Source organism: Austrofundulus limnaeus, unplaced genomic scaffold (assembly GCF_001266775.1).
Source record: "Austrofundulus limnaeus strain Quisiro unplaced genomic scaffold, Austrofundulus_limnaeus-1.0 Scaffold32, whole genome shotgun sequence".
NCBI classification, from domain to species: domain Eukaryota; kingdom Metazoa; phylum Chordata; class Actinopteri; order Cyprinodontiformes; family Rivulidae; genus Austrofundulus; species Austrofundulus limnaeus.
The window spans coordinates 949,129-960,043 of record NW_013952434.1 but is presented as its reverse complement, the minus strand read 5'-3'; the positions used below and the strand labels follow the sequence as shown (position 1 = coordinate 960,043).

The window sequence follows — 10,915 nt, the reverse complement described above, 5'->3', positions numbered from 1 at the left end:
CACACAATCTGCTCACAGCAGTTTGGGAAGAAAATGGCAGCAGCTGCTGACGACATGTCAACATCCCTACTTAATGAGCTTATACTAAAAGTCAAACCTTTAAGCTATAATAAACGTTTTAAAAATGTGATTTTTCAATGTTCTTGAACAATATTGCATCATTCCCAACCAGTTGACCACTTTGGACTCTCTCAGCACACGACATTCTCACAAAAGATGATCTGTAAAATTATCCCTGCATAAAATAAAAGAGATGCCAGGTCGATATTGAAAAGTTAACGTGTGTCTGTCTTCTAAAAAGAAACCGAACAGAAGCTGTAAGGACGAGAATTMACAGAAGTAGAGTCACTGAAGTGGATGACATCAGCTGTGCAGAGATATTTTGAACTCCATCAGCAGAATTTTTGTAAAATGGTTGTAGTTTTGTTGTAAACAAAGGTGATGAAAAAAAAAAACTGAGTTTGTTGCAATAACCCCAAACAATCATTTAATGATGTAGAAATAGTTTCAGAAGCGTAAATATTTAAATCAAAATCACAGAGAAAATGCATATTTTGACATCTAAAATAGCTTTAAGATACAGTTTGTCATCAGGACTACAATGGGAATGGTACAGATCAGAAACTACAGTATTTAGTCTCTTTAGAAACCCAGTTTCAGTTTGTATTGAGTCCAAGTTTTGAAGTTTGAATCAGCGCCGCACATTCAGCAATCAGAAGCGAACTTCAGTGCCGTGGTGATGCAAGACGCTGCAGCAGTGAACAGGCAGACCAGGGACACACCTCCCCTCAGTGGGCTTAACACAGCAGACACACCTCCTGAATCCTCCACCAGCTCTCTGTTAGCTTCAAGAAACAACAAAGAAGGCAGCTGCACTCATTTTCTCCTCAACTGTATCTCTAAGTGGGAAGCAGCAGGAAGTGTGGAATATAGTAGTCCTCTCCTGGTGGACATGTCGGTGAGTTGGACCCTCATTTATATGGACAGGCCTAAACTTGTCTCTGGTTACAGACCAGCTGCTACAGTCAAAATCAGTCTGCTCCAGTCAGAGGATTTAAAATCTGTGCTGATTTGTTTATTTCTCGGCTAAACTCTAAGGATATGGTTCAAGTTTGTCTGAGCTTCTGAGGAATTAGTCTTGACTTTAGATTCACACATTGTATTTTATGCAAAACCCAGAAAATTAGTAAAAGATTTGCCTTTTAATTACTTGTTTTTTTTTCTGTTCATTTTCAGGACGAAGGAGTGGAAGTACCTCGAGCCTTGGCTTCTGGTCCGAGTGCCTTTGTTCCTGCTAAAGAGGTACAAACTTACAGACCTGCTCAACGTGAAAATAGAAACAACAGTTCACACCTGAGTGAATTTAAATGGGCAGATGAAAGAAAACAGCCCAAAACCAAAGTTTTGTTGMATTGATTCTCAAGTAGCCTAAATAGATTATACACATATATAAATTATGTCAGAGTAAGAGGGTTGATTTTCTTCACCAGAGCTCTTGTGTTGTTTGATCAGGTCAGAGTGTCTATAAACCTTAGCAGAATCAGGTGAATTATTAATACAACTAAGAACTAAGCAGTCATCTGATACGTATTAAAATGCCTGCAGATGTAAAAACATTTAACCCCATCTGAACTGGAGKAAATTAGATTATCTGTTACAGATATTTTATCGTCATTAAGTCTGTTAACAACTTAATCAGGTTTTATATTTAAATAAATTAGAGCTAATATAAGCATAAGAAAACGAAGAACTTAATAGAAGTCTGCTTGTCAGGATTAAATGCTTAACGTTAGTTTTTATAACATAGATCCTGAAAGATGGGCCCAATCAGGACGTCCTCATCGAGTCTTTTCTGTCTCTTGGTCGGGTGGACCACCTCACCATGGTCATGGCCCTCCACCCGGCCTATCTCAGCTGTTTCCTGAAGACCCAGCATGCTTTGTTGGAGCTGGACGGCCCTTTGCCCCATCACTGGAGACACTACATTTCTATAATGGTAAGAAAATCCTCGTGGACTAGACGTTTCGAAGTGTTTGTTTAGCAGGGAGCTTAAAAATAAATGTTATTAGTTACTGTTATACTCACACAAGTAGTTTACCTATTGTTGGYATTTTAATGATACTCTTATTGATGCCTTTCTGTTGGAGTAAAACCAAAACAAACAATGAAAATGCAACGCTTTTATTTTAGAACATTTTAGCTCACAATATATAGATTTAGAAAAAAACACTTAATTTTTATTTGCACATGCAAATTTAATTTGCATTTTTTTTTTACCATTTTATGCACATTGGAGGCAGAAGATGATTACTTTAAGCTCCGTATATTTTACACTTCATGTTGTTTTTTCACCTTTTTAATTCAAATTTAAAACACTTGTGTTTGATAAACAACACTTTAGTTCCTCGTGAGTATTGCTAGCATACCTGGTGGGGGGGTCATCAAACACAGCCCCTCTCTTTCATTGTTTTTCAATAACTGTTGACCAAACAGTACACGGACCTTTCATATTGGATCTTACTTCTATTAAAACCACTTCCACTAAAGAAATCTCAGATGTTTCTGGTGAATTTTAACTGATCATAAAATGTTTTGGACAGGCTGGTGAGTTCTTCACATTAAAGCTGATAGCTTCATGTTCTTACATGTTCTTTATTGGAGCAGTTTGTGGCGTTACACCATGAGCAGCCTCATGTTTTGGATTTTGTTTACTTTGACACTTCACTGACAGGGATTATGTACTGTTGCATGACCCTAATACTGAAAAAATTTACAACAAATTCGTCATAGTGTTCAATATTTTGAAGATAGAAATGTCAAGGATATAAAACTCAACATGTGTTTCTGTGACATTTCCTTTAAGAGACACCCAATTAATTTATTACAGCGAGCCATGAACAGGTTTGCCAAGTGGCTTTTTATAGAAGTATTGAATAACCTTTCTGGTCTTTGTAATCATCCCATTACTGCCTCCTCCCCCTCCTTCAGATACTTTATGTGTTGTTGCTTTAACCTCTGAACACTTGGCATTTTATTAATACCAATGCCTCCGCCGCCCTGGCACTTCCTGATGCCGTTCAGGCTGCAGCACGCCACCACTGTGCGTACCTGGTGCAGCAGCACGGCGCGGGCTTCCTGGAAGCTGGAGGCGACGAGAGCTGGCTGAGCAGCTTCGAGCACACTCCCAYCAAACTGCGCAGCCTGCAGACGCTCAACAAGCTGCTGGCACACAGACCCTGGCTCATTACGCAGCAGCACATCCAGGTCAGACACGCCGCCCACTCACCGCCTGTCTCACTTCAGCTTTCTCTTCTGCTCGTACTCTCATCAGAAAATAGTGCAATGATGTGATTTTATTTACTTGTATCCGAGCTAACAGCCTCACTGACTCATTCCCCACATCTTATCTGGTAGCTTCTCAATAACCTGCAGTCAGTCTGTTTCAGATATTTGGTTCTGATTGTTCACATCATATGGCTCCTATAATATGTGAAGCAAAGGATTGTGGGATTTTAAACCTTTCAGTCTGAGCTAACATGCTTAGAAAGACCGTGTTTTTCTCTCACTGTAGAGTTTAAACTTTAATTATCTGACTGAGGAGAGTTTGTTTATATAATGATTCTGAAAATCAGCTCCTGAGCCCAAGGCATGGATTTGCACTAAACAAACCCATCTGTTTTTAACGCTGTTCTGCCTAAAACACATTTATTTGATATTAAGTTTTAGTCTGGTCCGTTGTGGATTGAGTTTTCTGCAAATTCTCCTAATCTTCCTGTTGATTTTTGTACAGCAGATGAGAAAATATCTCAAATTTTCGGCATTTTTATTTTATTTTTTATTAATGAAACACATGGAGGGTCTGTAGAACAGGAGTGAGTCTAACCAGAACAGGCAGAAGTCTGGATTTATCATTATTGTACATGTTGGCAAATCGTGAACAATAAGAGCTGATTATGTAAAATACTAATGAAAATATGAATATAAAATAAGCTCAAAGTCGATGTTTTCACTGTTAATTATTGAACTGGTTAGCAGATATTAGCTTCTATAGCACATATTGTTATACAGAGTGCAGCACTCTGCTGAATCATGCTACAGTTTAACACAAATCATTAAATATAACAAGATGGTTTTACCTCTGATGTATGTAATATTTACACAGTGTAAAATATTACATATTTAACTATTTTTAGGTTTTTATTAGGCAAACTTTATGTGCTGAGAAGATGTATGACCAGGTATATGCATTGAACAATGTTTTATTATTATTAATGTTAGGTAAGAGATAATAAATTTTTAATTACTAGTTGAAGTCATAATTATTCAACTAGTTAAAAACTAAGTTATTGATGACTTCAGGTCTGGATTAGATCATTGCTACTTATAAATTATATATTTTTCTTGTATATATCTAATTGTTTCACATGATTGTTGAATGAAATTAAAATAATTAACAGTTAGTTATATTATTTGACTGTAAAAATATTAGATAATTTGTGACAGATCCATTTGCTGACACCCTGTTTTACTGCTCCATGTTGTCACAGATGTTAACAGTGGACAGGGTAGGCAGGGCTCACTCTAGTGTAATTAAACTCTATGATGTAATCCAATTTTTTTATCTTTATCTTTTTGGGCTTGTTTCTTTCTTTGGCTTTTTTTTTTTTACTATTAGGACTAATTTTGTTGTGACATCTTTAGAGTAAACATACAATCATTTGACTTCACAACCTGGTCAGTCTGTTACAGCCTGGAGAAAAATATCAGAACATGTTTTTACAGGGTGCCTCTAGATCCTTAAAAAGCCTTAATAGGCATTGAATTCATCAATTCAAAATAAGACCTTAATTAGCATTAAAATGTCTTAAATCAACCTTTCAGAAGTCTTCAAAATGTTAACACATTGTACATAGGATGATTGTAATTCATCTGAAATATTAAAATAATGTTAAAAATTATATTTTTAAATATTCACATGCATACGCTCCTCTTTGACATCAATTCCTGTTATTTCACATGCAAATATCTCAACAACTGTTTATTTGAGCAATGTGAAATTTGTTTTGTAATATGTTAATGCTGTCTAGATATGGATAAAAACAATTGGTCTATTAGCAATATTTGAATACTTCAACCAAAAAGACTTTGATTCATGAGTTTCTGCCATTTGTTTGGTCTTAAATTTAATTTCACTTGGCATTAAAAAGTCTTAAATTGAACTAGCTTTAAACTGTAGGAACCCTGTTTTAAGGATGTGCAGATCTGGTAAAGCTGAGTACTTCCTCTGTCTCACAGGAGCTGGTGAGTCCCGGAGCAGAGCCACGCTGGTCCCTGGCAGAGCTGATCCACGCTGTGATTCTGATGGCGCACACTCACTCCCTCTGCTCCTTCGTGTGGGGGTGTGGCTTAAACCCCGAACCCGACCACATCGGCGGTTACACCTTCCAGCCTCCGTCGCCTAATCACCTCCCCCGCAGCCCTCACAGCCCGGCCCCCGAGGACAGCAGGCACGAGGTGAGGTGGATTTATTAAGTCAGCAGATTCACCGCTTCAACAAGTGGCAGCTTTGTTTAAGCTGTTTGTCTTCTCCAGCTGGTGGACGGAGCGGTGGAGGTGGAGGTGCTGATGAAGAGGATGGTGGAGCTGCAGCAGCAGCAGCAGGAGGAGGAGTGCACGCAGGAGGAGATGGTTACTCGGTTTGAACGGGAGAGGAGCGAGAGCATACCAACAGGTGGGTCATCTCCGCYGCGTCGCTCGGCTCGGCCGGTCACTCTGACATCTGCTGACTCAGCTCTGCGTCTGTGTTTGTGCAGCGGTGGTGCGAGGAGCTCCACCTGACCTGCTGCTGTGTCTGGTGGAGGAGCCCGAGTTCAGATACGAGGACTTCGCCCCCCGAGGAGAGCACTCGCCACCCGTCCTGAGAGCACAGGTTGTTCAGAGCACGGTTTAATTCTTTATTTGTTGTGATTTAGTTTGACGTGCTGCTAAACGTTGGCTCATCCACAGGACTACTCGTGGGAGGACCACGGCTTTTCTCTGGTCAACAGACTGCTTCCTGATATGGGCCAGCACCTGGACGAGAAATTCCAGGTATACCTCCACGTGTCAGAGACACAAAGAGCCACAATGTAATCTCAGCAAAATAATAAAAGTGAATAGTTACAAACTTTTATTTGGAAAAGGAAACATTATGTATGAGCTGTGGTTAGAGATGTTCGATACTGACTTTTTGCCGTTATTGTTAAACACTTAATTTCTGATATTACAATCAGATATTAAGCTGACATCACATATCTCCTGTCAGGGACATTCTGCCTGCTTTATGATACCTCACTAGTTCCATAGGTAAACATTGTCTGTACAAAATAAAAACCTTTTCACTGAAGTTATGGAAAAAGTGCCATATTTATYGTCAATAGTTTGAATCATGCTCTCCCTGAGATAATCCAGTTTGATGATGTCATCAATCATGCGCCGTTGAACGTCTCTGGACCAYAAGCATTTATTAAACACATTTGGTCAAATTCAGGTGTTAATTTATCAGGCTTTTGTTATCGGAAGGAAAACTGATACAGATGTGTGGAGATTTTACATTTTTATGMTAATATCAGACTGATATTATCAGTACGCCGATATTATCGGACATCCCTAGCTGTGATGCATAAAAAAAGTTGGGAACAGCTGTTGCAGAGCACCTGGTTCCACCTTTTCTGTTCCCCTTATTTATTATAATCATTTGATCGCTTAAAAATCATTTCAATTAAATATCCTACTTTCACAAAGACACTGCTTTGTATAATTGGATTTAATCAAAAGACTTAAAAAACTTAAAACATGGGTTGTAGTTTCAAAGTAAMAATGATACAGGACCTGAAACATGTGTAAGCTCCGGTTTTTGCTTCACAGGGTCAGGTTTGAGTCATTTCCTGTTCAGCAGGCATCACAGCTGTAGCAGCAAAATGTCATTGGGTTTCTGTTTGAAGGGTTTATTTCTTATAAACTCAAATACTTCTACAATAATTAATACTAACATGTAAGCATTAAAAAGCAAAGGTTTACGTCTGAGTGGTTGTGTTGTAAGCAGGCGGTGATGTTGGGATGTTTGAATGAATTCTCTCTGTTCAGGTGGTGAGCAGCTTGACGTACCACAGGATGGCCATGCATGAAGGTGTCGATACGTACACCCTGAGGAAAGCTCTGTGGAACTACATCCACTGCCTCTACGGGATCCGGTGAGTCAGCGCTCACCTGGTCGACCGAATCAAAACTCTCTCCTCCGTCTTGACGTCTCCTTTCCCCGCCCCGCAGCTACGACGACTACGACTACGGCGGCGTGAACGTGCTGCTGGAGCGCTCCCTGAAGGTGTTCGTGAAAACCATGGCCTGTCATCCCGAGCAGACCACCGCGCGCATCTACCACGCCTTCTGGAGGCACTTCAGACACTCCGAAAAGGTGCGAGCGTCCAGACGTAGTCACAAATCACTTGACATTTCAACTGTGGTTCCTTCCCTACGAAATATGAGTCACTGGCATTTCAAAATGTCCTTTTTTATAAATGTCATCAGAGGAAACGTTTCCCCCAGTTACCTGAAGGGAGTGACGTGTCTTTTTGTTTGTCCAGGTCCACGCTAACCTCATCGTGATGGAAGCTCGGCTGCAGGCTGCCCTTCTCTACGCCCTGCGAGCCATTACGTACTACATGAGATGACACGCCTCTTTGCAGGTGTTGAGCCAGCTGTGATGGACAGGGTTTCATTAGCACGCACTACAATGACTGTTTTCTGGTGCACATCGTGTAATTCAGTGTTAATATTTTGATGCTGCTTTGCAAACGTGGATGTATTTAAATATTTTGTTTTGTACAAATGTCGTACCTGGATTTAAATCTACTGGAGCCTCGAGTGTTCTGCTGAAGTTGCACATGTTTCCGTCACACCTACACGCTGCGTGTCCGGTGTGCCAGTTCGGTCTGGCATTAATGAATCATCGTATGTGAAGTGCTTTTGTTGTTCGTTTGACAAATTCACCTCAAGAAATCACTGAGCCTCAGTCTCCCTTTGTCTGCAGTTGGGATTAAAATAAATCTTGTATTTTTATAAGCAATAAAGTTACTTTTGTTATCAATAAAATGTGCGTTCCCTTTTTCTTTAGTTGACACTGACTTTTAATTGCATCTTTTTAATAAAACTTCTGCAGAATCCTTCTTTCTCACATTAAATCATTCATCATTCAGTTGGGGTTTTTATAAAGTGGAACTGAAACACTTTGGTCTGAATTCCTCCTCATTGTAACTCCACAAGCCCCTCTTTCACCTCTTTTCTGAGGTTTGTCTCAGATCAACTCGTTTTGAGGCTGTCTCTTTAAATCCGAACAGGACACTTCACTCCCCACCCATTCAGCCTTACGGTCAATCCAAACCTTATTTAGAAATTAAATCAAATAATTAGACATAATAGTTAAGAAAATGTCACAGAAAATGGAGAAAACCGAACAGGTTGAAAAATATGACCCWAACAATATAATATCTACGCAACGTGGTAAAAGACAATTCAAATTTTCTGCGCTTCTAGAGACTCAAAAACAACATTAACAACTAAAAAAGTGGATTTTGCATGGTATGACTCCTTTTAACAGACTTATATCCAGATATTTACTATTTTAGGTCCTAGGGTATTAAGTTACATCCTAAATTTGTAAGTTAAAAAGTATTWCTTCTTAATTGGTGTCATGATTGTAAGGAAAATGTGGCAGCAGTGTCTGTGGGCTGGGCCAGCAAAAACTTGCCAAATCTTTGCCAAATGGCTTTTTCTGCTTTTAACTCTTGTTCTGAGCTTCAGGTGCCTCTTTGGTGCAAACAGTGGCAATTCCATATCTTCACAGTCTTGTTCCATAGTGACCCACAGAACCACACTGATGGTAGAATAATGGGAAGCCATCCAAGCTGGTGTGCAGCATGAGGAGGAGACTGTTGTCGCTGTGTGGGTTCTACTCTGTTGTTAAATGGATAAACGCATTGTTGCAACAAACAATCTACCAAATACAAATTTCATCTCTTTTGTGCTATTTTTAAAATAGTTTTTAAAGTGCCACTATTTTGTTAAATGTTTTTTTTTCTTATGGTACATAAAGGTTTTTTTTTTCAATTGTTCAACTTTAAGAGTAGTTATATTTTCTGACCGCTAGATGGCAGCAAAGACCCTTAAATGTGATCAGTTTCATCAGCAGTGAATTTCAACTGGTTCAACAAATATGAGTTATTTATCGGGTTTCAGTTGGATATTTCATAACCTCACTTGATTAAGGTGAGTTTCTTGTAAATCATAAGGTCATAAAAGATTTTATTGTTATGAGTGAGTAAACTTTCTTTCTTTTTAGCCCATTTGAAAACGCGGATATCACACATGTGCATTCTTCTTCCTGTCTTTCACACCACTCAGTCAAAGTGTGGCATTCCACCCTGCAGAAAGCATCATCAAGACCCTGAAGCTGAAGTCTGAACCAGCAGGAGCCGCTCTGAAGGTTTCTTATTTAAACTCCCGTCCAAACAAACCGAGCTTCATTATTTTTCAGATGTAACCTGATTCTCTTCAGTGTTTCAGCTCGACATCCAGCCATCCTTTGCTTCACGTGTCTGTTTCCACTGCGTGTCACAGGTCCGCCGCACGCGCTCCTTCCTCCGGGGCCGGCCTTGTCCGTGTGCGCGTGAGGCGAGGACGTGCGCGCACCGGTTTCTTTTACGTTTTCTTCTCTTTTGGCTTCGCAGCAGCGCGCGACTCTTCTCTGTAGTCAGCCGACGGCAGACTTCACCAACAACTACTCCAGGTACGAATTTATTCATTTACATTGATTTAAAACGACTTTTTAAAAAAGTTTACAGCTTGTTTTTGAAACATTTTAACATTAATGTATCAGGATAGTAGAATTTACTCTTAAAAATTCCCACTTTCTGTGCTATTTTCTGGGAAGAAAACGACAATTTAAGGGTAAAACGACTATTTATTCGTTAAAAATAATTAGTTTGTCAAACATCTGGTTGGTTTTTACGTGAAAATTGGGAAACTTGTTTAGATAAAAGGGAAGTTTGACTACAGCTGCTTCTATGAGAAGTTGATGAAGTGTGGACTTTACTTCCACTCTGATAAAAACCACAGAGGATGCCTATTTAGAAACCAGTCTATACTGAAACCATGAAAGACAAGAAAGAAAAGGGGGAAAAGATGTGAAATCTATATAAAATAAAAAAAATACTTAGTCTTTGAATTGATTTGAAACTGAAAGCAATTGTAGGACTTATAAGATTTAGTTCTCATATTGTAATTTTCTTAATATATAAGATTTCAGTTTTATGTCAGACATTATTTTAGTGTATGTGGTTGTGATTTGTCCGGCTACACGTCTGCAGGAAACCATCTTGAGGAAAAGGCTGGACTGCCTGTTTCCTTCACATCCATCAGAAGCTTTAACRCAGTTTAATCTGTCTTTAATCCCAACAAATATCTGTGCGAGTGTATGTTTGTGTGTGTGTGTATATGTGTGGTAATCTGGGTAAAAGTTTGTTTCACAATCCTAAAAAGTTTTAACGCAGAGCTGTGTAGAAATGATGAGAATTAGAAGTGTGGGGGGGAAAAACCATGATTGGCCCGTCCAAGGCCAGGACTCCATCACTTCCTGTTTCTTTACGAGGTCACTTCYTGTCTCTGGCCTCGGGGCTAGGCAGGAAGGAAAGGGACATGGATTTGGTTTCTGCTGGATCCCACCGGCTGAACGCTCATTCAGGATCAAACTACACCTGCTGTTGTTGCTGTCGTAGAGGTGCTGATGCTTTTACTAAAGTGGGGTCAAACCTGTTTGTGTCCATCTCTTCTGTTGGACTGTGTGTGTGTGTGTGTGTGTGTGTGTGTGTGTGTGTGTGTG

The 10,915-nt window shown here is 39.6% G+C and overlaps 2 protein-coding genes across 5 annotated transcripts in view; both read left to right on the top strand.

The window, feature by feature from the left end:
* Positions 1-8,130, top strand: part of sesn2 (sestrin 2) — a 10,670-nt gene extending 2,540 nt beyond the window's left edge. For 2 of the 3 annotated variants that reach the window (XM_014005683.1, XM_014005684.1), the window contains exons 3-12: positions 1,237-1,302; positions 1,808-1,996; positions 3,082-3,264; positions 5,296-5,514; positions 5,593-5,731; positions 5,814-5,929; positions 6,007-6,090; positions 7,126-7,232; positions 7,309-7,453; positions 7,623-8,130. In XM_014005683.1, coding sequence (XP_013861137.1) covers positions 1,237-1,302; positions 1,808-1,996; positions 3,082-3,264; positions 5,296-5,514; positions 5,593-5,731; positions 5,814-5,929; positions 6,007-6,090; positions 7,126-7,232; positions 7,309-7,453; positions 7,623-7,709 — 1,335 coding nt within the window. In that variant the 3' untranslated portion in view covers positions 7,710-8,130. Of the gene's footprint in view, positions 1-724; positions 959-1,236; positions 1,303-1,807; positions 1,997-3,081; positions 3,265-5,295; positions 5,515-5,592; positions 5,732-5,813; positions 5,930-6,006; positions 6,091-7,125; positions 7,233-7,308; positions 7,454-7,622 lie in introns of those variants that run through there. The other variant, XM_014005685.1, reaches the window with a different exon arrangement.
* Positions 8,131-9,654: 1,524 nt separating this feature from the next.
* Positions 9,655-10,915, top strand: part of yrk (Yes-related kinase) — a gene marked incomplete in the record, with an annotated part of 25,709 nt that continues 24,448 nt past the window's right edge. Inside the window, 1 exon segment of one of the 2 annotated variants that reach the window (XM_014005681.1) lies at positions 9,655-9,823. 2 annotated transcript variants of the gene reach the window in all.